The 27,472-nt window shown below is 46.2% G+C and overlaps 2 protein-coding genes and 2 long non-coding RNA genes across 14 annotated transcripts; all 4 read left to right on the plus strand.

Annotated features, from left to right (window-relative positions):
* The first annotated feature begins 8,465 nt into the window (after window positions 1-8,465).
* LOC4335335 (amine oxidase [copper-containing] gamma 2-like) lies at window positions 8,466-16,138 on the plus strand. The gene is made up of 5 exons (XM_015780356.3): window positions 8,466-10,028; window positions 11,637-11,750; window positions 14,662-15,111; window positions 15,488-15,585; window positions 15,698-16,138. The coding sequence occupies exons 1-5, from the start codon at window positions 8,652-8,654 to the stop codon at window positions 15,909-15,911; spliced, it is 2,253 nt and encodes a 750-aa protein (XP_015635842.2). The 5' UTR covers window positions 8,466-8,651; the 3' UTR covers window positions 15,912-16,138.
* Window positions 16,139-16,591: 453 nt separating this feature from the next.
* Window positions 16,592-17,259, plus strand: LOC136355986 (uncharacterized). Its single transcript, XR_010740601.1, has 2 exons — window positions 16,592-16,804; window positions 17,001-17,259. It is a non-coding gene; the product is annotated as an uncharacterized lncRNA (long non-coding RNA).
* A 3,561-nt stretch (window positions 17,260-20,820) lies between these two features.
* LOC136356313 (uncharacterized) lies at window positions 20,821-21,842 on the plus strand. Its single transcript, XR_010741026.1, has 2 exons — window positions 20,821-21,381; window positions 21,466-21,842. It is a non-coding gene; the product is annotated as an uncharacterized lncRNA (long non-coding RNA).
* A 295-nt stretch (window positions 21,843-22,137) lies between these two features.
* On the plus strand, window positions 22,138-26,874 carry LOC9267669 (GDSL esterase/lipase At5g45920). Of its 11 annotated transcripts, none has more exons than XM_066310048.1 (5): window positions 22,138-22,596; window positions 22,665-23,412; window positions 23,961-24,105; window positions 24,936-25,141; window positions 26,596-26,874. In XM_066310048.1, the coding sequence occupies exons 1-2, from the start codon at window positions 22,342-22,344 to the stop codon at window positions 22,734-22,736; spliced, it is 327 nt and encodes a 108-aa protein (XP_066166145.1). In that variant the 5' UTR covers window positions 22,138-22,341; the 3' UTR covers window positions 22,737-23,412; window positions 23,961-24,105; window positions 24,936-25,141; window positions 26,596-26,874. The 11 variants fall into 11 exon arrangements, with proteins under 11 accessions (XP_066166145.1, XP_066166148.1, XP_066166147.1 ...); XM_066310051.1 differs by having other exon boundaries at window positions 23,245-23,412; window positions 23,854-24,105; XM_066310050.1 differs by having other exon boundaries at window positions 23,245-23,412.
* Window positions 26,875-27,472: the final 598 nt, after the last annotated feature.

Consider the following 27,472-nt stretch of genomic DNA (forward strand, 5'->3'; position numbering starts at 1 on the left):
TAAACAATCATGTAGAGCTCAATTTTAGATAAATTTTGCAAGTTGAATGGCTAAATTTGGAGTTCGTATGAATTAGTTATGAATTTTAGAAGTTTTGAGACATTTAAATGGATTTCTGGAATTAAACCAAATTATTGCGTAATTATTATTTATTTTAACAAAAAAAAGGGGGCAACGCAGACATCATCAAAGGGGCCGGCACCAATATGTGGGCCCCACACATTAGCGAGTTAAGGGGAGGGAGCACCATGAACCTGGACCACAAGCGGTCCACGGGAGACCGACAGTGGGCCGATCCAATGGCCGGGAGCAGCTGGGCGGGGGGAATTAACTATTTGCCACTTTTACGTTTGTCAATTAGTCAAATACCCTTTCTTAGGTTTACACTTACTATTTTGCCATGGGAGAGAGAAGCTTTTCTAACTATTTGCCACTTTTAACACTGTAGACTGCCACATGAGCATGCTAACATGAATTGGACGCGTTGAATGACCAATCTACCCCTACCTTCACAACCCTAAAACGATATCATCATTCTCACTGTAAATGTTAGCCTTTGCAGTACATATATAGGCCATCTTGGACCTTTCTGTGCTATTTTTTATTTAATATACTATATAAAAAAATTACACTGTGGCAAGATTTCTGTGTAATATTTAACATCTTCAAGAACTCAGCAAAAAAATGCAGTTCAGAGTTTGTAAATGAAGTATAGAATAAAGCCAAGCAAGCATATCCAGTTATCTCCATCTTCTAATTCAAAACTATAAATAATTAAAACAAAAGGTTCTACTGTATTTACCCACTGAATATTCTAAATTCATAATGTGCATTTGCTTATTAGTCGCACTACTGGAGAAGTGATCTTTGCTGGGTCGGCTAATTTTCACAATAGTCCCGGTTCTAATAAAAACCGGGACTAAAAAGATTACTTTTAGTGCCGGTTAAAAAAATTTTATCTTTAGTCCCAGTTGGTGTTACCAACCGAGTGTAAAGATCATCTTTAGTCCCGGTTCATCCCCTGTCAGAGGCCTGTCAAGGAGGCGAGGATCTTTAGTCCTAGTTGTTACTACCAACCGGACTAAAGATTACCACTTTAGTCCTGGTTGCTAATACCAACCGGGATTAAAGATCTAAATAATCTTTAATCTCGGTTGGTATTACCAACCGGGACTAAAAATCTATCTTTAGTTACCAACAGGGAGTAAATATTTCCCACTCATCTCTGATAGGTTAAGTCCCAGACGAGACTTTCCTCCTCTCCGATATCAGATCATCCCCTCTCCTCCTACCCCTCAAATCCCCTTCCTCCTCCTCCCCTCCCCTCTCCTCCTCCCCCTCCTCCCCTCTCCTCCCCCTCCTCCCCTCCCATCCGGCGACGGCGGGCAGGCTCCTCCCCTCCCCTCCCTTCATCCCCTCCCATCTAGCAGCGGGCAGGCAGCCAGCGGCCGGCGGGGCTGCGCCCTGCGGGTATAGGACCGCAGGTGGCAGGTGCCGGCCGTGGCGAGCAGCGGTAGGCGTTGGCCGTGGCGGGCAGTAGCGCACCGGCCTTGGCAGGCGGCGGCAGCGGCAGCCGGTGGGAGGGGAAGCGGGGGGCGCGCATGCATGGAAGCCGGGCGCCCTCTCCTCTGCCGGCGTCCTTTCTTTTTTTTTTTGATAATTTGTGATTCACTGATATGTATAATTTCTTTTTAGAATTTGTCATTCATTGCATGGATCTAAGATGTATAATCTGTGATGTATTTGATTTGTGTGTAATTTTTTTAGGATTTGTCATGTATTTGATTTATGTGTATAAGTAACTTAGGATTTGTGATGTGAATGATTTGGGATATTACTTTGATTTGGGGATTTGCGGTATGATTTGGGGATATGCATGTCACTCGATTTGGGAGAAAAAGACAGGGATTAACCAATCCCTGGCAATTAGCAAAGAAACAATGAAAAAAAAAAAGAAAAGGTGACCAACCGGGACTGCCACTACCCTCTCTTTAGTCCGGTTGGTAACACCAACCGGGACTAAAGATTCAACTTTACTCCCGCTTATTTCACCCGGGACTAAAGATGGCCTGGTTGGAAAAACCGGGGCGACAGGGGGTTCCCAACCGGGATTACAAATGGTTTCTACAGTAGTGTCGGTGTGAGCGTTTCTCCATCATATCACTGTAAGGTGTCAAAAATCATAATTGCTAGTATTGTTTGAACTTCTTTTAAATGTTTTTGCAGCCGGTGGTTTAGGTTATGGAGTGGCTCACTCCTCACGTCGTCTTTTTTTTTTGTCTCAGCCCTTTAACTTCGGCACTTGGCTCTCACATTTTATTTTATGTTGAAAGGTGCTCAAAGATGTTCTTTTTTTCTCATATCATGCAAGTTGTATTTTCTCCTCACTCTCTAATATGAACAGATTTGTGAAGGCAAGGGTATATTGGTCATTTCATACGCCTAGTCCATGTTGGCATGCACATGTGGCGGTCTACAGTGTCAAAAGTGGCAAATAGTTAGAAAATCTTCTCTCTCCAATGGCAAAATAGTAAGTTCAAACCTAAGAAGAGTATTTGGTTAATTGCCAAAAGTAAATGTGGCAAATAGTTAAATTCCTTGCTGGGCGGCGAGACCCAGCGAGTGACACGTGACAATGGCCGGTCGGCGAGCGGGGCGGCGACGCCCGGGCTCAAGTGGCACTGGCGGCGAGCAACGACGGCGTGGGAGGCGGTGGAAGGAGACAGGAAGGGAGAGGGAAGCTCACCGAGCGGCGCAACGGTGGGGAAGGCGGCGCGTGGAGCTCGGCAGTAAGGAGATGACAGTGACGCACGACGCGGGAGGTGGCAGGCACGGCGCTCCGGCGACTCTCGACCATAGTGGAGACGCGGGCGAGGGTCGGCGGGGCCTTGCAAGGGAGGAGGAGGTGTTAGCTGCAGGTGAGGGGCATGAGGCGCTGAGAATCGATGGCCGGAGAGGATGGAGAGAGAGGCCGAGCTCACCTCTCACGGGGAAGACGGGGTTCTGGTGGCGATGAGCTTGAAGGAGGGGATTGAAGGAGGTCTATGCAGGGCTTCCTAGCGCCGATGCGAAGCCGGTGGAGGAGAGCGCGAGGTCGGAAGTGGCCAGGAGCGGCGGCCGGAGGTGGTAGAGGTGGTGGAACCCGTGGTCCGGTAGTGGTGAGGGAGAAAGGAGCAGCGGCCGGGATTGCCCTCACGCCGGTGAAGCCAGTGGTGGTGGTGGCGTGGCGCGGTGGTGGCGCTAGCAGTGGTTGTGTGCGGCTGGAAATTGGCAGTGAGCGGCTGATGCGGCGAGCGGCGTGAGGAGCACGAGAGAGGGCATGGGGAGCTCAGGAAAGATGGGGAAATGGGAGAGAGAGCTCGAGGAGCATTTTTATAGGCGTAGGGAGGGAGAATAGTGGCGGGCCGTGGCAGATTCGCTGGCCGGAGTGGGGAGAGGCAACATGGGGGAGTAGGGCTCGAACCGGCGCCGTATTTTGCGGGGAAAGTTGGGGAGGAGTTGGAGGATGTGGAGAGGAGCACGCCCATGCGTTTTGGACGAGGGGGGCGAGCGGGAGACGGTGGGATGGGCAGCGACGTGGGCGGGGTCGGCGGTTGCCGGCTCGGCCGGAGGTAGGGGATGACCCCGACAAGTGGGCCCTACCTGTTGGCGGCCCAAGTGTAGCGCCCGTTCCGTCGTGGCGCCTAGCGGGAAAATTATCTCTTACAAACCCTAATTGCGAAATTTGTTTCTTTGTTTGTTGTCCAGTGTCCGTGCCATCTCGGATCTCAATCCCCGATATATCGTCGAGTTCAATCCCGAATCCAATCCTTCCCAAATCAATTCCTCCGCAAAAGTCTATTTTGCCTCTCCCGGGTTCGATGGGCCGAATCTCTCTCGGCCCATCTCCCCCTCCCTCCCCGACGCTCTCTCTCTCCCTCTCTCCCTCCCCCTCCGCTCCGCCCGTGCGCCGCGCGCGCGTGCGCGGGAGCCGCGCCGAGCGCCCCTCCTCCGCTCTGCCCACGCGCGTGCGCGTGAGCCGCTAGCGCCGAGCGCCCTCCCTTCCCCTCGCTCTCCTTCTCCCCGCCTCCACCCCTGGCGACCTCCCCACCCGCGAAACTGGCCCCGCTGCCCTGCCGCGCCTGCAGCCGCGCAGCCGCTCGGCCCCGCAAGCCAGCGCGCGTGCCCGAGCCGCGCCGCTCAAACCGCCGCGCCTCCCGTTGCAACCCGCCCGTGCGCGTGCCGTGGTGGCCGACCGCCTGGTCGCCGCCGCCGTCACCCTCTGCCGTGCCTGCCCGCGCCTGTCGCTCGTGTCGCCGCTCCGCTCCACACTGCCCTGCCGTCATCGCTGTCGTCATCGCCCGGCCCCCGCCACTCCGCGCGCTAGCCTCCAAGGGGCGGAGGCAGAGCCCCCTCCTCCCTCTGTCGCGTCGCCCCCGCTCCCCTCTTCCTTTTCCCAAAGAGGCAAGGGGCAAGCCCCCCTTTTCTCTCCCTCTTTTCCCCTTTTTCCTCCCGCCGGCGTCATCCTCCTCCCTCCTCCCTGTCGCCGCTTTGGCCGCGACCGCCGAGCGCTAGCCCTCTCCTTTGACCGCCTTAGGTCGGTTCCCAAACCGACATTGTCGCCCCTATAAACCCAAGCTTCCCCCTTTCCCTTCCTCTCCCATTCGCCTCCACGCCATTGCCGCCGCCTCCCGTGCTCTGTTCGCCGTCGTCGTTCGTCGTTGCGCGTGTCGGAGGAACCGGTGCGTTCGTGGACGCGGAATGGGACTCCGGACGCGCCCTCTCCTTCCTCTTCCCCGGCCCGAGGCCGGAGAGATTACTCCCGCGCCGTCGGCCTCTCGTCACTGCGCCCGCCCGCACGGTAGTGCATCTCCCTCCGTTCTTCCTCCTCGTTCCATCTCCTCCCCTTAGACTCGGGTAGTAGCACGAGTAGCCTCCCCGTAGCTAGCCGCCGCTCGCCGTGTGCTCGCCGCCGTCGCCGCCCGAGCTCGGAAGCGCCGCTCGTCGCCGGCCTCGCTCGGCACAGCTCCGCCCAATCCGACGCTAGCATCGGATTCCCATAGCCGCGTAGATGCTCTCGCCGCCGGGAATCGGCCCCTTGTGACCTCATCGCCATTTCCCCCTTCCCTCGCCGCCGGTTGCCGCCGCCGAAATCCGCCGCCGACGCACTCCCTCCGGCGAATCCGAGCCGTTGGCTCGTCTCCCCTTGTCCTGTGCAGCCACCCGGTGTGCTCGCTTTCGCCTGTATCGCCGTGGTTCGCTCCGTCGCTCGCCGCTGTCGTCTGCCGTCCGTTCCGGCCGGCGTCGTCGTCTACCTTCCGCCGGCCCGCGTGGCAGCCACGTAGGCGCCACGTCGGCGCCAGCTCGGCCAAGGCCGGGTCGAGCCGACCCCGGTCAGCCCCTCCCCGTGCGTGCGTTCCACCGCGAGCCGTGAGGCTGCACGTGGGCCCACCGCATCCGCATCCACCGCGAACCGCGCGCGTGCACCGCGTCCCTCCCCCATCCTAGCGCCGCGCCGCGTGCTCCCTCCGCACGGAGAGCCGAGCCGCTGACAAGCGGGTCCCACTCGGGACCACGCGAGGTGAGCCCGGTCCACCGGCTCTCTCTCTCTCCTCCCCTCCCGCGCGCGCGTGCCTTGGGCCGCCTTGGGCCGGCCGGCCCATTTAGCTCGGCCGAGCCGCCCCTTTTCTCTCGGGCCGCGCCCTAGCCGCCCGAGGAAAGTCTGATTTCCCTCCCTCTTTTCTTTTCTTTTCTTTTCTTTTCCAAAAAGGATTTAATTAAATCCTTTTCCTTTAGACCAAAAATCCAATAATCTTAGAAATTCAATATCTTCCCGACCGTAAATCCGTTTGACTCCGTTCAACTTCCAAAATTCCTCAAATCTCGAGATCTATCTAATGGCACGCTTAGAGGTCATTAATAGGGCTTTATTTTTTTCGCCGTTTGTTGAGTTGTCCCGTTTTGCGTATAGTTTCGGAGCCCGAAGACCCGCAGTGCGAGGATTTCCAGGATCAAGCTCAAGATCTCGAGCAAGGCAAGCCACCTTTGAACATCTTGAGCCTATATTTGAAATTTAATTATGTTGCTTGAAAAATATTATGCATTGATAGGATCGCACTTAATCTGTTTGTCCCGTCTGCAAGGCAGATTGGCGGACCTACCTAGTTTGTTGCATTTGATCCTTCCTTTGTTAATTGATATATCATGTCCCCTTGTAACCATCTAGTTGCGCCTCGATATTCGTGCACCCTGTGCGAGTATCGACGGTCGCCTTCAAACTTAAAAATCTGAAAAACAACTTGGGTAAAACTTGGGTTTTACAAAAGACTTGGAAAACCCGACACCTGGGTCGGTGCTTGCGAACTAAATGAAATTCCCAAAACCGCGGACCGGGGAACGTACCGGGTGTACGGTTTTCCGCTCTTGCACTTAAGGACCGTTTCCTTGGAATTTCATCCAAACATAAGACAAGTACGACCACATGGGTGAAATGGGACACCCCTGGCTGAGTAACTAGCTTATCAGGGGAGCCTTGATGCCGAGAGACATGTGGATTCGCCGGGGTGGTGTCGGGGAGGACCCCTGGGCTTCCTGGCACAATATGGTCTGGGACCTAACCTGTTGTTGGTCTGGGACCCCTCTCGTCGGCGTATGGTAAACCTGTGTCGGCTTTGGAAATGCCTTGTCATGAAAGCTTGGAGGTCTCCCGACGTGGCTGATCCCCACGGGCTGGGTGATCCGGGTTAGTAATGTCGTGTGGGTAAAGTGTACCCCCCTCTGCAGAGGTTAACAAACTGTTCGAACAGCCGTGCCCACGGTCATGGGCGGATATGAGGTGATTCCTAGCGTAGTTTTGTTTGACTACTGGCTTGTGAATTTGCTGTTATGGAATGGGATCGTTGTTTGGAAAAAAAATCTGCAGCTGATGGGATCAGCTAGGCCCGGGTGGCCGTTTGAAAGTTGTTGGCCCGGGTGGCCGTTTGAAAGTTGTTGGCCGGGTGCCAATCTTGATCAATTCTAAAGACTGATACATTGCACATACTCCGACCGGACGAGACGCACTGTCCCATCCGTGTCGTTTGAGAAGCACTCACTTAGTTGTTTTCAGAAAAGAGTTCAAATAAAATCAATTGCAAAAACAACAGCCTTCCTTGAAGCCTGCATTAAACACTTATTTCCCATGGCTTGCGGAGTACTCTCGTACTCACCCTTGCTCTATATAAATAATCCCCCCCAGTTGCTGAAGAAGATGAAGCGGATCCTGCTGATGAGGGGTTCTTCCAGGAGCAAGCCGGCTACGATGAGTTTTAGGGTTTTCGGCCTAGTTCCCAAGTCGCGCCTGTGTTGTTTGGTCCAAGTCCTGGCTTCCGCTTCCCTTTTGTAATACAGTTGTGAGCTCGGGATCTGTCCGCAGCCCAACATGACTGTACCTCTACTCTATAATAAAGAGACCTCTGTTGCTGTGATAATCTGTCTTCCTGTGATACCAGCACTGTTTCCTGGGACTGGTATCGATTAACAGGTTAATTTGGAGCGTCACGGGCTAGTTCCGGCCGGTACTAGTTCGGGGCGTGACACCAAGGGAGAGGAGGGAGGCATGTTGGACTTCGCAAAGGGAGGAGGCAAGCTAGTCGGGCCGAAGGGATGAAAAAGAAGACTTTGGGCCGAAAGCGGCCCAAAGTAAAGGAGGGGATTTTTAATTGGTTAAATGAACTATGTAATGTTATAATTATATATTGAGCTTCGAAAATTCACGGGAAATTTCAGAGCGTATTTTAGTGCACGGAGAACATAACAAAAATATTTCCCGCCATGATTTTGAAAGGAAATTTTTATTCCCTCATTAATTTCACTTGATTAAATTGATTTGACTTTTAATATAAATTCTAGATATTCATTATTTAATGATTTTTAATCCTGAACAAAAATCAGAACGTGGCACAGACCATATGAGAATACAAGCCAATACAGATTAGACAAACCCAATGTAGAAGCCACAAAAGCCAACATAAGGGATCCAGAACTATCTCTAATATCGCCGGGTTCATATTCGAGGAAGAATATTACGCTAGCCGTCGACTACGTGTGAGAGCTCCATGCCGCTAGGCCGACAACGACTAGATTAGGCCATCCAATATATTGTACTCATGTGATATTGATATATAGGGTTATTCCCTGTAAGTTAAGAAGCCCGTACTTGTATAATAATCGTTGTCTCCCATCTCTTTTACCGCGATCTCGCGTATACCCTGGTTCCTGGTTTCATCAATCCCCATACCATCCAGATAATGTCTTCGGATATAGCCCGTTGGCACTTTGCAAATTGGAGGTTGTTTAAATTTTTAGATTTTTTACATGTAGAAAAAAATTTACATTCTTTAGTGCTACCTAGATTTGCAAATATGTCAGCTTTCGCTCCATGCGAAGAAATTATTGTGCTCATGACCTGCAGAACTGGTTGGGCTCTGATGCGCAGAAATTCGAATTGACTAGCAGATCAGAATGCCCATATAAAAAAAGGGAAATGTTAGTGTGAGAAATTAAATAAGAAAATCGGACAACGAGCATTCCACCACGAGCTAGCTTCCCAAGTTTACGAATCAGCATATATAGTGGACCATTTCTCAGTTAGCTCACTACAAAGCACAAAGGCCAGAGCGAAGGCCACTCCAATGGATCACTCCACCTCCCTGCTCCGGCTCATCTTCCTCGCCCTCGGCGCAGCCCTCGTCGTCCTTGTCGTTCGCTCCGCGTTCCGCCTTCCCGGCGACATCGACACGACTACGACCTCTCTGTTCGATGATGGCAACGGCGGCAGCTGCACCAGGTTCTCGCCGTGGGCGTGCCGGCAAGGGCGGGGCGACCCGAGGTCGAAGCCGTCCAAGCCGCGGCGACCGTCGCACGAGTCCGACGTGCCGCGGCACCCGCTCGACCCACTCACGGTGAGGGAGGTGAACCGCGTCCGCGAGCTCCTCCGCGCGCACCCGCTGTTTGCGTCGGCGCCGTCGTCCCTGTTCGTGCACTCGCTGGAGCTCGACGAGCCGGAAAAGTCCGTCGTCAAGAGCTGGCGGAAGGGCGCCGACCCGCTCCCGCCTCGCCGCGCCGTGGCCGTCGTCCGGTTCCGCGGCGAGTCCCACGTCCTCGGCGTCGACCTCAGCGAGGGCGACGGCGCGGTGACTCCTCTGCCTGTCCCTGCCTCCGGTTACCCGATGATGAACATGGACGAGCAGACCAGCCTCTGCTTCGCGCCGTTCAAGGACGAGGCGTTCAACGCCAGCCTCCTCCGCCGTGGCGTCAGGGCCTCCGACGTCGCCTGCCTGCCCATCTCCCTCGGCTGGTACGGCCCAGCGGAGGAGAACCGGCGACTCATCAAGAGCCAGTGCTTCTCCACCGAGGGCACGGCCAACTTCTACATGCGCCCCATCGAGGGCCTCACCGTGCTGGTCGACATGGACACGGCGGAGGTCCTCCACGTCTCCGACCGCGGCGCCGGCATCCCCATCCCCGCCGCCGCGAACACCGACTACCGGCACGGACACTCGGCGCCGACTCCGGCGGAGGCGCAAGCGCAGGGGCGGCACGGGTACCAGACCGTCCGCGTGCCGTCGATGGAGCCGCCGGCGGGCGGGCCGGGGTTCGAGCTGGTCGACGGGCACACGGTGCGGTGGGGCGGGTGGGAGTTCCACCTGAAGCCCGACGCGCGCGCCGGCATGGTGGTGTCGCGGGCGCGGGTGCAGGACCCGGCGACCGGCGAGCACCGCGACGTGATGTACAAGGGCATGGCGTCGGAGCTGTTCGTGCCGTACATGGACCCGACGGAGGCGTGGTACTTCAAGACGTACATGGACGCCGGCGAGTACGGCTTCGGGCTGCAGGCCATGCCGCTCGTCCCGCTCAACGACTGCCCGCGCCACGCCCGCTACCTCGACGCCGTCTTCGTCGCCGCCGACGGCCGCCCCTACGTGCGCGAGAACATGATCTGCGTCTTCGAGCGCTACGCCGGCGACATCGCGTGGCGACACTCCGAGAGCCCCATCACCGGCATGGACGTAAGTGCAAACCCATACGACTCCTCTGCTTCTCGCTTTCTTGATTTCTTTCCTTGCTGCTTGGCGCCAACGATGCGAGTCATGCTACTCCATTTCCCTGTACTTGTCACCGATGAGTAATTTTTAATTTTAACCATAAGTAGTTTTAAAATTATCATATTATTAAGCGTACAACATACTTTCACAATATAAGTATTTTTAAAAAAATTTATAGACTTGTAGCTTAAATATGAGTGGTTAAATTTAAATATGAAACAATATCCTGTGGTCATTAGTCATCACCTACGTAAGCGGAACTGTAAATGTTGCTCATATGATTTGGCTACTTGCAGAAGTTGACGGTTTTGACAGAGATTGGTGATGGATATTTTCAACTTTAGGACACTAAAGAATATCGTTCGCATATACCGTCAACAAGGAGTCGACAAGATTCCAATCAATTCCGATGCAAGCTTTATATATATTTCAAACTAGAAAAGACATATCACCATCGTTCCATCAATGTGGGATATGTTTATGTATAGGCCTAGGAATACCTCATATTAGGAATTTACCTATGTGACCTATATTTTTTATAAGTTGCTGGTTTTTTTCTTATTGGTTTTTCAATGAAATACATATAAAGCATAACAACCTCACAACATAAAAAGGAAAGTGGATTCTAATCCCTCGAGATGACGTCCCCTCATGTATCTTTGTTTTCTTCAAATTCAATAAAAATAGTTATGAAAAATTATTTAGAGTATAGTGATATTTATTGGTCCACAAAAATCAAAGAAAAAGTGGCCTACACGTTAAGTAAAAAAAGATAAATCTGGGTATGAATAATTCGTTACTATTAATTTATCTTTTTTTATCTCGGTGTGTGAGTTGAATTCGGACCTAAGATTTTGTGGAGTGATATATATACATTGTATGAGTGTTGTCAAATTCTTTGATAATTTTTCGTAACTGTTTGGATGCTTTTTAGACAAACAAGGGAACATCACCTTTAGGGATCAAAATAGTTTATCCATAGAAATCTGTAAATTTATTGTAAACTCACTCTAACTTAAAGTTTGCTGTATTTATTTTTTGAAATTGATTTCTCAAATATGCCTTTTTACCCTTAGCTCCTACGCAGTTTTATTTTGTTATATTGTCAAGTATGCACATCAAAGTATAGGTGTTAAGTTTAAGTTGTTTAAACTCTTTGAGCGAAAAAAAATTGGCATGTTAGTTGTTGATGTTGATCTAATAATTTATAATTAGAAAGAAAACTCGATCACTTGAGAAATAGATAATCCCAAAATACAATGTATCTACCGTTCCTGTGGAAACTGAACCATTTCCCACACAAAGTTCGTGCACCACAAATAATGATACAAAAGCGGTAGGTGTGAGAGAACACCTCACATATAAACGAGAAGTGGACGTAGCTATCGATCGATCAGTCCAACCATGGCACAATCTGCTCTGCTCTGCTCTGTTTGTTTGGATATGCAGCTAGCTACTAACCAGCTAGACACTGGTACGTATAACACTTTGCCTTTGTGTCTGTATGTCTGATACGAATGGATGATTGATTTTGTGTCGCTGCGGTGCGGTGCATAACTTTGCAAAATGCAGATAAGGGAGTCGCGGCCGAAGGTGACGCTGGTGGCGCGCATGGCGGCGTCGGTGGCCAACTACGACTATATCGTCGACTGGGAGTTCCAGATGGACGGCCTCGTTCGCATCAAGGTAAGCTAGCCACCGCGCGCTGCTCTCTGCTCTGTCTACATCCTCTTCCTCACCACGCATCCATGCATCCACCACCACACTCGTACACACCCGTGTAGGTGCCACATAAGTCGCCAGCACAACATATAGGAAAAATGAACAAAACGACTAAAACAATATATAGGAAAAAAGTTGTATATGTATTGTGCATGGTCTAAAAGCCAATGATAGAAACTAAACACGGATGAAAAAAAATACTTAAAATCAACTTTATAATTAGTTAATTAACCCAGATGTTCTCATTGGTTACTTGCTCGAGGGCTAAGGGCGTTTTGAAATTCAATTTTGCCTGAGGCTGATAAACCAACAAGCACTCGAAGTATCTTCTCCTAGGCTCATATCAATCAATGTACTGGGAACAGTTTTAAATACTCCCTCCATTCTATGATAATTAACACTAGGACAATTCAAGTTTAAACTTTAGCCACTTATCTTTTTTAAAAAAAAACTTTGTAAATGGTTAAAAGCTGATAGGTTATATAATCGAAGTATGTAGTGCTATAAATATAACCATATAATTTTTTCATCATAGTACAATTATTTCAAAATAATCTGTGGTTAAAGTATGATAGTTGTAGTCAACCATGTTAGTTACTCCCTCTGGGTTGATGATACTTGTTGTTTTGGACAAGCTTAATGTCAAATTTTTAAATCTTTGACTATAAATATTTTTTAAATATTTATTTTACAAATATATTGTCCAGACATATAGATTATGTTAAAAAAATACTTCAATAAAAATCATATATTTATTGATATTTATATATATATATATATATTATAAAGAAAATAGTGCCCAAAGTTGTTTCCTAGAGACCATGTTGTTGTCATTTTGACAAGTATTATTAATCTGGAAGAATTATCGGAGAAAGAAGAGAGTATAAAAGAAGTGTTAAGCATAGGTCCTTCATCGATCATTGTTGTTTTGAGACTAGCATCCTTCTTATCTATCCTACATGCTACATCACGAGATAAAAAGGTTAGTTTGCAGAAGCATCCCTCTAACTGGCTGTATTGGAGATTGTTAAGCTACTTGTAGAGGTGGTGATGACAAGGACAGTGAAAATACTTCAGGATTTGCTTTTTTAACACGTCATTCAAATAGTTAAAAAAAATATTTTTTTCCACACCAGAAATTATGGTGTCAAAAATCACTCGACAAACTGGGAAAAAATATTTAATACATATGATGAAAATCAGCTGAGAAAAATAGTGTACACGTCAGATCTTTTTCACGTGTGCATTTAATTTGATCTTACGCCAACTAATTGAATAGCACTTGCTCCATGTTATCAGACTTCTCTAATACGGAGTATATTTTATGATTATTTGACATAAAGAAACAAGGCACGTGTCCTCGTGTTCTTATTTCTAAAACCCATATCTCCAAAAGGACAGCATCGGATAAAGGCAGGGAGAGATCACCGTGTCAAAACAATCTGAACAATAATCAGCCAGCTAAAATCTGATGAACAATAATCACCAAACACCAGCATTACTGTTAATTATTCAAAGAAAGTACAGCGATGGAGCATCGTCGTCTATCCACCCCATGTCCCCGTATCCACTTGTTGATGTCCGTTTGCTAGTGTTTATATAGTAGCTAGATGCAAGCAGATTCTCCGTAGGAGCCAAAAGAGATTCTCTCGGTGGATCGGATTAAAACTTTTCAGTCCCTATCACATTGGATGTTTGGACACTAATTAAAAGTATTAAACATAGACTACTGACAAAACTCATTCCATAACTCTGGACTAATTCGCGAGACGAATCTATTGAGCCTAATTAATCCATAATTAGCATGTATGATGCTACAGTAAACATGTGCTAATTATAGATTAATTAGGCTTAAAAAATTTGTAACGCGAATTAGCTCTTATTTATGTAATTAGTTTTGTAAGTAGTCTATGTTTAATACTCTAAATTAATACCCAAACATCCGATGTGACATAGTGTAAAGTTTAATCCCTCGATCCAAACACCCCCCGAGATTTGTGCTAGTTGGATCTTTCACATCGTACGATGCACACGTCAGTTTGATATCTCAGTCTTATAAGTTTTTGATAAGCCAACAGCTCGAGTGAACAATTTGTCTAGAAAATGGGTGTCGTTTTCATCGCTTTGATCGGCAGAAGAAGTCATCCAATTGGTGCATGTTGCATCAGTCCACATCTTTTAGGACAGTATGGTAGCACGAATCTTTAATATATATATCCCTCTTCCCTGCATGATTGCACATCACTGTTCTTCTTTTTGTTGCGAATGACAAACAATTTTATATACGACAATTTTGGAATATTCATACTCTTTTTCTTTTGTTGGACCTAGTTGTGTTCTTATTTGTGGGATAGTTGATAGGAGTATTTATTAACACTCCTCCTGGGACGGTGATGAGATGGACTATGGAAATCTTGTTTGATCTAAAGAATTTTTTATGATATTTCAGTGTTTGGCAAACTGATTTCGTTTTGAGAAAGCCTGACAGTTAAATAACATATTTTTTCTAACCTTGATATAATCTATAAAACAAGCAATAATGGATATAAATTTTCATTTTGACAACTTCTTAAAAATAAGCATAACACAGTAAATCAAGTACAGCACATTAACAACAATCCAAACCTAATTCTGAGTGAGTAAATTTTGGCTTATGTACTAAACTAGCTGTGTTTTTAATAATACTACTAAACTACTCCCTTGATCTCAAAATAAACAAATGTAATACGGGATGTGACACATCATAGTACCATAGATTCATAGCATATTCCTATTCATAGTACTAGAATGTGTCACATCATAAACGTAGTTTGTTTATTTTAAGATAGAAGAGTAGCATCATAGCTAACTCCGGGTGCAATGACTGTGACTGCAGGTTGGGCTAAGTGGGATCCTCATGGTGAAGGGCACCCAGTACTCCCACATGAACCAGGTCCATCAAAATGACAATATGTACGGCACCCTTCTGTCTGAGAACGTTATTGGCGTCATCCATGACCACTTTGTCACTTTCCGGCTCGACATGGACATTGACGGCGCCGACAACTCCTTCGTCAAGGTGGCGATGGCACGACAGAACACCGGCGCCGGCGAATCCCCTCGTAAGAGCTACCTGAAGGCTACCCGACATGTCGCAAGGACGGAGAAAGATGCCCAGGTCCGCCTGAAGCTATATGAGCCATCCGAGTTCCACATTGTCAACCCCATGAAGAAGACACGAGTTGGGAACCCTGTTGGTTATAAGGTTGTCCCAGCCGGTACTGCAGCTAGCCTGTTGGATCCAGAGGACCCACCTCAGAAGAGGGGTGCATTCACAAATAATCAGGTGAGATACAACTTTTCAATAGTATCGAATTCGGGTGGTATAGTGTATTAATACCAAGGTAGAAATTAAACCAACTAATTATTGCAAATTACCATACACACATAAATGTTTTTAGATAGACATAGGGTATGGATCATTTGGGACCTCGATTTGAAAGGAAGATATAATACATGAAGAAATTTCATAGAATTTTGGTAATATGGTGTAAAAGTTATGAGAGAATTATGTGAACTCTATACATTCCAAACAAAAAGCACCATATACATAATAAAATTAGAACTATTAGAGGGCTAATAAGGGAAAAGTGCACAGTCTGTCAATCATACATAAAAGAAGATATATTTGGCTATAAATCTGGTTCACTTTTGTACTACAGATTTGGGTGACACCCTACAACAAAACAGAGGAATGGGCTGGTGGTCTATTTGTCTACCAGAGCAAAGGGGAGGACACACTTGCAACTTGGTCCGAAAGGTAACAACATACTAACAATCACTTACACTTTTGTCAACCAATTCAACAGGAGTTGTAACTAATCGAGTGGTCATCGTTGACCTGTCACGCAATTACGTACGTGACCTAACAGGGACCGTCCGATCGAGAACAAGGACCTGGTGCTGTGGTACACGCTGGGGTTTCACCATGTCCCGTGCCAGGAGGACTTCCCCATCATGCCCACGGTGTCGTCCAGCTTCGACCTTAAGCCAGTGAACTTCTTTGAGAGCAACCCCATCCTAGGGCAGCGTCCGACCCAGGAGAACGACCTGCCGGTGTGTGCCGCCGCTGCCACGACCTCTTGAGACGACAGCGGATCACCGACATGTGTGCGTGCATGGTCGATGCTTCGGTGTATCGATCTACTGATATGGATTGTTCATAGTGAAAGAATGTATCGGTACATCTACGGATTTGGAGCTAGCCATGGCTGGCTATCTATGTTGCTCTATATATGTATGAGCGGATGTATGTGCACTGCAGTGGTATGAACATAATTGAGAACCTGAAAGGAGCAGGCTTCAAGGCTGCACTCAAGTTTCCCTTGGAACTACTATGGCGGACCATTACAATACAAACCCACAAAAGGGAAGAAGCTAAAACCGGCAGCTACAGACTTTTTCCCACCCATGCGGGGTGGGAAAATATAGAACCAATACCTCTTTCAGCAACTATAGGTGCCGGCTCTAAAGAAAAACCAGCATCGATGCTATAAGAGTCGGTTTTCTAAAAGAACGGGCACCTATAATATATCATAGGTGCCGGTTTTATTTAAATCGACAAAAAAAACCGAGCCGAGCCAATCATTCGACAGTTCGACACCCATATCCACTCGCTATACTTATCCATTCGCCCACATGGCCGACGTCCTTATCCCTACCCACGTCAACCCCCCATCTCTCTCTCTCTCTCTCTCTCTCTCTCTCCCACCCACCATCTCACCTCCCTCGCTGGCGGTGGTCCTCCTCCCCCTCCCCCTCTCCCTCCACCGCCAACTCCCTCCCGACTACTTCCTCCTCATCCTCCTCCTTCTCCTCCTTCTTGCGCGGGACAAAGAGGTCCTTCAGCTTTCCCCACCACTTCCTCCTCGTCGTCGTTGTCTACCCTCTCTCCTCCCTCACCGGTAGCATTCCCATCCATGACTCACGGATACGGCGACGACGGTGGCTCCCACAAGCGTATCTGGCGGACGGCGATGGTGAGCAGCGGCGGCAGCAGCCTTCTCTCCCTCTAGGCATCCTCCTTTGAGTTTTATTCTTAGATGTTCTTCGACGATGACTATGATATCGACTTTATTTTTAGATGTTGATTATGTGAGATTGCTGTTGTTTTGCGATGTCAATTCTGTGACGGCGATGTTGATTGTTGGGAGTTTGTTGTGCATTGATTTCAAGGGGCAACGCGTGTTTGATTTCGGGGCAACATGGGGTGGATGCGCTCGGTGCATGGGCTCAATTTGAGCCAATGCATCGAGATGACTTCTTTTCTCATCCCGGGAGACTCAAAGGTGCCACCTGTGCCGGATTTCCCAACCGAAACATAAGTGCATTTCTGTAACAGTGTATGGAGATACATGGGATGTAATCCATCTAGTTACTCTTTATTATTTTGGGGGGAAAGTCCGTGTTTGCAATTTTGGCCCGAGCCCAACAAGTCCACCATTGTAGGGACACTCCAGAATTATATCGTCCAGTGCCATTTGCGACCAACACATGATTTTGGATGACTGGGATCCATATATGCATAAATAACATGACACCATTTGATATAAAAGCCGCAGTGTCGAATAATGACGAAAGGAGATGTCACGCCCAGAAATTTAGCCCAAACTTCCAGACTATTTTGTGTATTAAATCCCTGTCCAGGACCAGTCAGGGTACACAAAACGACAAATTAATATACAGATCCAAACGTAAATAAAGCATAAAATACTTACAGAAGAGGCACTTAGTCCTCACACCGAAACAAAACCAGCAGCAACGGAAAAAAGGCGATCCTAGCGGGGCTTCAGCTCCACTCCACAGACAAAACTCAACTGGGATCTGAGCCTTGGTCCTCTAACTTCGTCTTTAACTCAGAAGCACTACACTTTTGAAAGAGGGAATAATAGCAAGGCTGAGTACAACCACCGTACTCAGCAAGCCACACCAATGATGCAAGCGTGTAAGGGGACACAAGGATGGTTTGTGGCTATTTGCATAAAGGCGGTTGCAAAGCATTTTATTGAGCAAAACAGTTAACCAATTGATTAATTAAGGCAAGATTATATCTCCATTGATCAACGCTACACCATGTTGAACAGGCCCAACCAAACCACCTGAACTACACCAGTTCATTAACAAATTATTAAGGATGGGACTAATCATGGTGAATCTAGTTGATCGCCCATAACCGCGGGCACTGCTATTCGAATAGTTTTACTCTGGCCAGAAGTGCACAACTGTACCCACAAGACACAATCACCAGCATGTTACCATGTCATCATGTGCCCATGATGAACATGTCACCATGTCGAGTGATTGTGACAAGACCATTCGCATAACTCTCCCTTAACCATCCACACCACGCTAAGGTTTCACCCCCACCCCCTACCCCAGAGGTGAGCAGTCCCCCGGTGCGCCACGGTGAATCTGGCAGTTGGACAACCGGACACCCCGGCCGACCCAACTCCATCACGCCTACCCTCGCCACCGGTGCCTAGGAAAGGGTCGAGCTATACTACAAGTCAAGCAGTTACCCGCTCCCGCTTGTGTTAAGCACAGTAAGTCTTCCAGAGTTTCCTGTGAACCGATCCTTAATTGCTATGGGTGCAACTAGCAAAACCATGCACCCACAGCCCACCATTCAGTCGCATTTTAGTTGGATAATTACGACCAATGAAACATGGCCGAATGTCTCGAGCTCGCAGGTCGTCATGATACTAAATTATCCCATTTTCTGAGCTAGTGGTAATTAAGCATGGCTAAACATATATAATTCAAGCTAGGTCACATAAGTAACATGAGCTAGGCAAATTATCACCTAAGGTTAGCAAAGGACAGAAGTCAAGTAAACATGATACAAGCGAGCAGATAGGTAAACCCATAATCCCATGTAATTAGCAAGACATGCAATTTTATTTGCAAACAATAAAACATTTGTAAATTAGGTTCAACATGCTCAAGGGGAATGTATGACTTGCCTTGCTTCTTCAAAACGTCTTCTGAACTCTTTTCCTCACGACCGCGGACTTCCGAAACGGCGGAAACTACGCATAGGCACACAAAATGAGAAAAAACTCTAACAAAAACCAAGTAAACAGTACATGAAAAGTAAACAAACATGAAGAGCTCAATTTTAGATGAATTTTGCAAGTTGAATGGCTCAATTCGGAGTTCGTATGAATTAGATACGAATTTTAGAAGTTTTGAGCCATTAAATGAATTTCTGGAATTATTATTGATTTATTGCGCAATTATTAATTATTTTTCCAAGGAAAATGTTATGGCTAGCGTCAGCAAAGAGGCCGGCGTGGACGCGTCCACCAAGGGCGGGCCACACACGTCAGTGGTGCCAAAGGAGTTAGTCCACCGTGGACTGAGTCCATGGTGGTGGTGAAAGACAGAGCGGCGGGTTGGCTCGCCAGCCGACCCGACTGGTCGGCTAGATGGCCATCGGCGGCGAGCGGCGGCGCGGTAAGTGGCGGAAGGGAGTAGAGGTGGCGGGGGAGGGAGAGGGGTGCTCACTGAGGTGGCGCCGACGAGGGGCGGCGGCCAAGGGGGCATGGCGACGGCCGGCGGCGGTGGGCTCCTCGGGACGGAGGTGGGACTGTGCTCCTGCGGCGGAGAAGAGGTGGCCAGAGTTGTGCTCGCTGCGGCGCACGCGATGGAGGCGGTGGCGCAGCGTGAGGTGGCTGGAAATGGCGCTGAGCAGCGGCCGAAGGTGGCGGTTGCTTGGGTTAGAGGTAGAATGGTGGTTCCGGCGGTGGAGGGGGAAAATAGAGTGGAGACCGGGGTGCGGCGTGGCGCGGCAAAGCAAACGGCGGTGACGGCACGGCGCGTCGACGAATAAGGCGACGACAGCGTGCGGCCAGAGCTCATCGGTTAGCGGCGGAGGTGGGGATCGGCGTGGAGAGCGTGGGAGAAGGCGCGGCGGGCTCGGGGTGGAGGGGGGAATGGGAGAGAGAGCCTCGGGGATGCTTTTTATGGGCGCGGAGATGGAGATCGTGGCCAGGAGAGGCGGAAACCGGCGACGATGTGGGCGGATGGTAGGTCAAACCGGCGCCGGTTTTCTTGGAAGGAGTGGGGGAGGAGGCCGGGGATGTGGGGCGACGAGGTCCCAAGCACGAGCGCACGTGCGCGGGGTGGAGAAGGGAGCGGCGGAGTGGCGCAGGATGTGTGGCGTCATGGGTGGGGCGGTGGTTGCCAGCTCGGGATGGCTGGGGGGTTAGGGATGGATGGAGGAAGGGGATGACCCCGACGGGCGGCCCGGGAGGAAGGAGGGATGACTTGGTCCGAGCCCAAAGGGAGGAAGGGGAATTATATTTGGTTTTCTTTTTATTATAATTGGTTTAATGAACTTTGTGCTATTAAAATTACTTCTTGAGCACCGAAAATTCACGGGAAAATCCGGAGAGTATATTAAGACACAGAGAATATTACAAAAATATTTCCGGCTATGATTTTCAAAGGAAATTTTAATTCCCTCAATATTTCACCTGATTAAATTGCTTTAACTTTTAATATAATTTCTAGAAAATGCATTATTTAATGATTTTTAATCCCGAACGAAAATCGGGGCGTGACATGATATAGTCATCGGATTTAACTTGCCAGTCAACTTCAATCTAAGGTGTACCCGTCAACCACTTGATGGTGACGACCATATGCATTACACACATAAGGAGACTTGACTCAAATTACTAGAAATCCACAAACATTTCAATTGCCCAAAATTCATACTCATGTCAAGATAGTCCTAAAGCAAGAGACTAACTAAACACTTTCATCACAGCATTGGCATAGAGTAATAAGGCATACAAATAATTAAACTTTAGATTACAAAGATAGCCGCAAACCTCCCTTTGCTTCCCCTTGCACGAATGCATCGTTGGTGTGACTTGCTGAGTATTGTGGTTGTATTGTTATTATTCCCCCTTTTCATAAGTCTTACTTCTGAGCTGAAGACAGTGTTAGAGGACCAAGACTTATATCCCAGTTGAGTTTTTGCATGCAGAGTGAAGATGAAGCCCCGCTAGGATCGTCCCATTTTCCGCTGTTGCTGCTGTTTTCTCTTCAGTGTGAGGATAGTGTCTCTTTCATAAGTATTTACGTTTTATTTAGTTTGAATCTTTATACTAATTTGTTATCTTGTGTACCCTAGCTTGATTTCTGGACATAGATTTATAAACAAAATAGTCTAAAAATTTTGCTAAATTTTTGGATGTGACACAATGAAACATGTGTTTTTAGTTAATAATATAGTCCCCTCCAAAGACTTTGGAGGGAAAAGAAAAACTAAATCTCACTAAAGAAGGAGAAAAAAAGAGTCTCGTTTCTGGCTAATCAATGGTACAAAAGTTTTTGACATAGCGATATCGTTTCCACAAAGTTAATATAATAATAATATGTTTATCAACTATTACCGTTTGTAAAATTAAGTTTTTGTTTTTTTTAGAATTACACATTACAATGCAGAGACTCACAACGCACGCGCACTCACCCCTATGAGATTCTTCGGAGACTAGGCCGACAAATTCTCAAGATTGACGAAGTCACTACGCCTCGCTGTCGACGGGTACATTTCCACAAAGTTAATATAATAATAATATGTTTATCAACTATTACCGTTTGTAAAATTAAGTTTTTCTTTTTTTTTTAGAATTACACAGTACAATGCAGAGACTCACAACGCACGCGCACTCACCCCTATGAGCTTCTTCGGAGACTGGGCCGGCAAATTCTCAAGATTGACGAAGTTACTACAGACGCCTCGCTGTCGACGGATACATCGCCTACCACTGAAAGCACAACGCTGTTTAATCCTAGAAAATTCGCTCCCATGGGGAGTCGAACGCAGGACCTCAGGACCTCATGTACCACTGAGGCTCTTGTAACTACTAGGGTACAGGCCCTTTCGCAAGTTTTTCTAATTTATATTAGAGTCACATTGAAGTTGACACTAAGGCCCCGTTCTTTTCTCCAACAAAAGTTGGATGAAAATTTGGATATTTATGACACGCTTTTCAAACTGTTAAACGGTACGTTTCGTGCGAAAACTTTCTATATGGAAGTTACTCTAAAATATCATATAAATATATTTTTCAAGTTTGTAATAATTAAATATCAATAAATCATACGTTAATACCACCTCGTTTTTGCATAACACACTTATTAATCTTCATCTACATTATAATTCACCAACACTGTCCTACATCTTTCATACTTAATTCATCAAATCTAAGAACCAAAAATCATCCATCGCATCGCATCCAACGACAGAACACGCACGCGGGATCACTGCCAGAAAAATCACGCACGCGATCCGTCGCACGCCTTCCTTCGCACATCGCCCCACAGCGCCCAGATCGGCGCTCACCCTTCTCTCCCGCAGCCCTTCCAAATCCGTGCTTCCCCCGTCCCGGGTCCGATCCTTCTGCTTCCTCCCGATCGATTCCCCGCGAAGTGCATCCGATCTGCGTGGATCTGATACCCTCCCTCCTTACCCCCTCCTCTCCGGCCGCCGTCCCATCCCGACATGCGTACGTCATCGTTTCTTGGAAAGGCCGACGTGGTGCTGCGCGGGTTCAGCGGCTACAACACGCGGTGGGCGCTGCGGGTGCTGGCGAGGGCGATGGAGGGTGCCGCCGCCGTGGGGGCGGCAGACCCGGTGGCTGTCACGGTGTTCTTGGGCGCCAACGACACGTCGCTGCCGGATTGGAAGCAGGTGCACCAGCACGTGCCGCTCGACGAGTACCAGAGCAACCTCCGCGCCATCTGCGCCTACTTCAAGGTTCTGCTTGGATTGATGCTGCTGCTTTATGGTTGCTTTAACTCTGGTTTGGTTTGGATCTTTCGCAGGAGCAATGGCCCTCCACTAAAATTATATTCATCACGCCTCCACCAATCTATGAACCATTGAGAATCCGATAAGGATGGAAAGGAATAACAACAAGATGGTTTTAATCGGTTTTATGTTGCTATATGGCATTCTTGTTGCATTTCCCTGTTGATGGCATGACGGTGTATTTGCCATCCTCTGTTTATTTCATCCATGGCATTAATTCCTGTTAATTGTCATGAACAGACGACAATAAAGGGGTCAGCCAGGAAATTGCTTGTGCTCTCTGTTCATTGAATTACTCCGATAAAAATTACTTTGCTCAAGAATTTAAAACTGAGTTCATAATGCACCAGTACAGTACAGCGTATGCAATTTGACCACCATGTTGTATGTATTTCTCATGTAAAAGTATGTGTATTCTACATTATGGGATTATTTCATATTTGGTTTATCGGGTATATATCCAGTCACCACTTGGTGGCCCTTAGCTTGATCTGAAGATTCTTTTTTCAAGTTACAAAGTAAACAATGTTTCTTTTTTTTTTTTTGTAAAGAGGATTTGCGAACCTTACTGACTGTCCCTGTCTTTCCTTGCAGGGACATGTATGGAGAAGATGACCCTTCAAAACTACCTGAAAGAACCAATGAGGCTACTGGCACTTATGCACAGGCATGCCTGACAGTTGCTAAAGAATTGAACCATCCAGTCATAGACATCTGGACAAAGATGCAGCAATTTCCTGACTGGCAAACATCTGCATTATGGTATGGATCTATTTCAAGTGACCTTATACCTAAACTTGATGTATGGATGGGCTTAATAACTGTTAAGGGCTGCCATTTATGCTACCAGTAGCCTACTTTGCAGATTGTGCAAACAATCTGATCAAACATAATAGTTTTGTACTTCTGTTGAGAGTAGAAGTTCTATAAAAAATGTAGCTTCATGGTTGACTGTTCTGCCTAAAGATTCTTGCTGCTTACTAAGATGGGGAATCACCTTCCTGTTGTCACTCTTTCTGAAGACTCTATAGTTAAGATATTTAACCGAACAAGACGAACTTGACACTCTCCATAACAGTCATTCAGTTTTCTTGCTTCTGAATTGTGCTTAGATCAAAAGATTATGTTGTATTAATGCCATGAAGTTCCCTTTTCAAATGAATACTACACGTGGAACCTAAAGTATGCTGAATTTTTATACAGGAGTATATGTTGCTGTTACACTTGAGAAGCATATGCTACCATGTTTCCTACTAAACAGCATATAGTGCAGTTATTTCTCATATTTTCACCTCCAATTATGGCAACAGGTTCATGGCATTGGCCATTTAGTGCATGGGTTTGGTAAATCCCAATGAAAAATAGTGGTGTTTGATCATTCCCTTGGTTCCTTTTGTATAGCTTTGGTTAAGCTTCTGAGTGAGGTGCACTACAATTCCTTGTATGCTACTGAAGGTGAGTGCTTATTTCTGTGATATGGGAGGAAAGTAAGGTTTCCTACAATTCCTCGGTTTTTTTCTATACCATGATTTCTTGTATAGCTACTCAACTTCTTGGAACCTACTCATATTTACAACTGTGTTCAATATGGGAGTCTTTTCTTGCATACAAATTCTTATAAAGATTTATGTAGTGCTCAATTTTTCACTTCATCTATGTTTGTGAGAAGAGATAGTTTTGAGAAACGATCATTACAAGTTAAAATGTTTCCAGCTACAACCAATACACAGATTTCAGTTCACTGCTCAATTTGACATCAAATTTCTTGGCTGGAATTGCCGCCGAATCAAGTAAAGCCTTATATATATATCATAATTGAATAGTTTATAGGAATATGGGTCAAAATTATATTATTATTGATTTGTTTCCCTATTTGCCACTGTACCACCCATGCATGATTAAGTACTTGTCTAATCAATCAATTTACAGTGAAAATTATGTGTAGCATTTATGTAATAATCGAGTCCATATACTTGTGAGATAGATCGTCATTTTCTGAATAAAATTGATGACCGAGTGTACAGAACATGCCTCATTATATGTAGAGGCAATGGACTTGATTGTCATTCATCCAAATTAGAAATGGTGCATTTTTACTCTTGGGTTTGATCATATATTTCCTGTATTAAGATTTGGTGCTGGCTTTATTTGGAGTATAAATGATGCATATCCCCCAATATAGTTTTGAACCAGCAATATTGCTTGAATCTGGAAATATTTCTATTTATTACTTGTTATGTGCCATAAGCAAGATGAGATCAATTGTTCATATTTCCTCTTTACAGTAGGGGCCTGGAGGCGAAACCGACGGTGTGGAGGTGATCGTGTCCCAGCGATTGTGTGGGAATGCACAATGAATAGGCCTATCTTCTCTGTACACGTCACCGTCTATAACACAGACATACCCTACAGTGCACAGAGTCATCTGATCCTAAAGATGCCGGCCTACATCGTGCTCTCCATCCTCCGAGCCCCCTCCCCTACAAACAAGGTTAAGTCAATTTCTCTTTTTTTTCACATATATTCTGAGATTCAACCTGGACAAAACTCATCTCATTGTGACGTAGTACATTGTATTAGTTCAGTTTTGGTTTGTTTTGATTCATAGCAAATGCATTATGCATGCTTGCTGGGCTTTGCAAATCATAATCGTAAACAGCAAAATCATGTATTAAGTAAAAAAAACAGCAAAATCATGTATGAACTGTTGTCTTTTCTTCTATTGTTACAAAAAAAACCCTAAGATGGAGCACAAATATTACGCTTGTAGGTAACCCTAAGATGGAGCACCAATATTACGTCTGATCCTAAGATGAAGTTGTAGCCGCATTCAACTGATTATATGTGAGAAATTTATATTATGTGCTTCAAGTTGGAGAATGTATTCACCTGGCTATACCATTTTTGGTCATGTTTTTTATAAAATTGAACTATGAGTGTGCAGACGATGGAACTCGTTTACAGTGGCATATATGTTAGTTTGAACTAGCTTCTTTTTGTGCCATGAAATTGTGAACAATGGACTTTCGGAACCATGCCATTTATTTCTATGCGATAAGACAGTGAACAATGTTACTAGGCTCGGGATGCTGGTTTGATACTAATTACTACTCCCTCCGTTCAATAGTCTGGATGGGATCAATTTCCAATTCCTGTTTAAAAAAAATAAGGGACAAGTTTAATTTTTGTGTAATGAAAATTACTGTATGGAGTTGATCCGATATGACATGGCTGTATTTTGTTATTAGGTTTAAAATCGATTTGGCAAAACTAGATCTCCTGTTCAAAACTTGAACAAGCATAATTGGGCACCATGGCATCACCTCCATGTCAACCCTGACCCTTTTGTACCTATTTTTCCCCATTGCTTTCTAGGATCAACAATTCAATGCTACTAAATCTCAAGGCCTAACCTTTCTATTTGTATGTGCCAGTCAATCCAATGAAGGAATATTTTTTTTTATTATCGATGACCAGGTCTGGTTCTGCCTTTTGGGAAAAATATACTACTCATGTGCATATTACCAGGTCTCATTTTGTGAAACATTAAAACCATCTCATTATGCTAATTCTGGTTAGGTACTACTTTTAGTACAGGGAGCTCCTTTCTCTTCTTGATTTATCTTCGATTGGACGAAAATGTTAGAAGAATGTCAATTTTCAATTTTTAATTACATACTAATTTATCTAGGCATCATATATTCTCATTATGCTACTTTTGGTTAGGTAGTACTTTTGGTACAGGGAGCTCCTTTCTCTTCTTGATTTATCCTCAATTGGACCAAAATGTTAGAAGAAATGTCAATTTTCATTTTTTAAGTACAAGCTAATTTATCTAGGCATCATATATTTCTTTTATGATGAAATGGTGCATTCTTTGTTTGCGATTTGATTTCTCGATATGTTTAAGATTGAAGTATTTCCTTGTTGATTCCTTACTCACAGCTGAACAGAAAAGACTCCGAGATGCTATATTGAGAGCGGCTTGTCTATATGATGGAAGGAATCACTATATATGTGATGACGGACTTCCAAATATGCATTACATGTTTCTATTGTTGACCCATGACTGGCTTGTACAATTAGTTCAGCTGAAGTTGTAATTCACTCCATATGTGTCTATAATCATTTTCTGTGTAATCTATAAGTATTACTATGCCACTTGTAAGAAAAAAAAGTGATGTGACTGAAAAAAATAAAACCACTGCTTAATTCAGCTATAAAGACAAATAGAATTGCACTGTAGTGTTTAGCACGCGCATATTACTAGTCTACATGAGTTTCAAACACCGTCTAAGTAAATGTAAATTCATAAGCATGGAAATTTTTCGACTGTTTCTGAAAAATAATAATAAAATGATACGTTTCATTTATATATACCATTTTCAACCATTACGACGAGGACATTAGAAAATCCAAGCGGTGGCGCCAACAGCGAGTAAAAGGGATCGATCGATCGGGCCGACCGGCCATTTGGTTAGCATTATTCCTTGCATGATCTAGATACGGTCATCGCACTTACTGAATATGATGTTCATAACGAGCTCATAATACTAGTAATTAAGTTAACTCCGTTCCTGTCATACCAACATCTCTGGACAATTAAGTCAAGCCAACATGGCACAATATGTCTGCGGTGTGACCAACCCAAAACATGGCTTATGTGACTTGTCTTGTTTGTGTAGTACGCAGTATAATATGCAGGACCTTGAAGGAGTCAACCGGGGCATATGCATCGTTTGTGTGTGACCATTTATGCCGTCCTTGGGCCTTACGGAAACTTAAAAATCATCGGAAAATAATGTGTACTCTAGTCTTGTTG

This window comes from Oryza sativa, chromosome 4 (assembly GCF_034140825.1).
Source record: "Oryza sativa Japonica Group chromosome 4, ASM3414082v1".
Taxonomy (NCBI): Eukaryota; Viridiplantae; Streptophyta; class Magnoliopsida; order Poales; family Poaceae; genus Oryza; species Oryza sativa.

Excerpts from the sequence above, each read along its gene's own strand:
- LOC4335335 (XM_015780356.3), top strand. The coding sequence starts at position 8,652 with ATGGATCACTCCACCTCCCTGCTCCGGCTCATCTTCCTCGCCCTCGGC. Across the intron at positions 10,029-11,636 it reads GCCCCATCACCGGCATGGAC|ATAAGGGAGTCGCGGCCGAA; the intron begins GTAAGTGCAAAC and ends TGCAAAATGCAG. Across the intron at positions 15,112-15,487 it reads GTGCATTCACAAATAATCAG|ATTTGGGTGACACCCTACAA; the intron begins GTGAGATACAAC and ends TTTGTACTACAG.
- LOC9267669 (XM_066310048.1), top strand. The coding sequence starts at position 22,342 with ATGCGTACGTCATCGTTTCTTGGAAAGGCCGACGTGGTGCTGCGCGGG. Across the intron at positions 22,597-22,664 it reads CCATCTGCGCCTACTTCAAG|GAGCAATGGCCCTCCACTAA; the intron begins GTTCTGCTTGGA and ends GATCTTTCGCAG.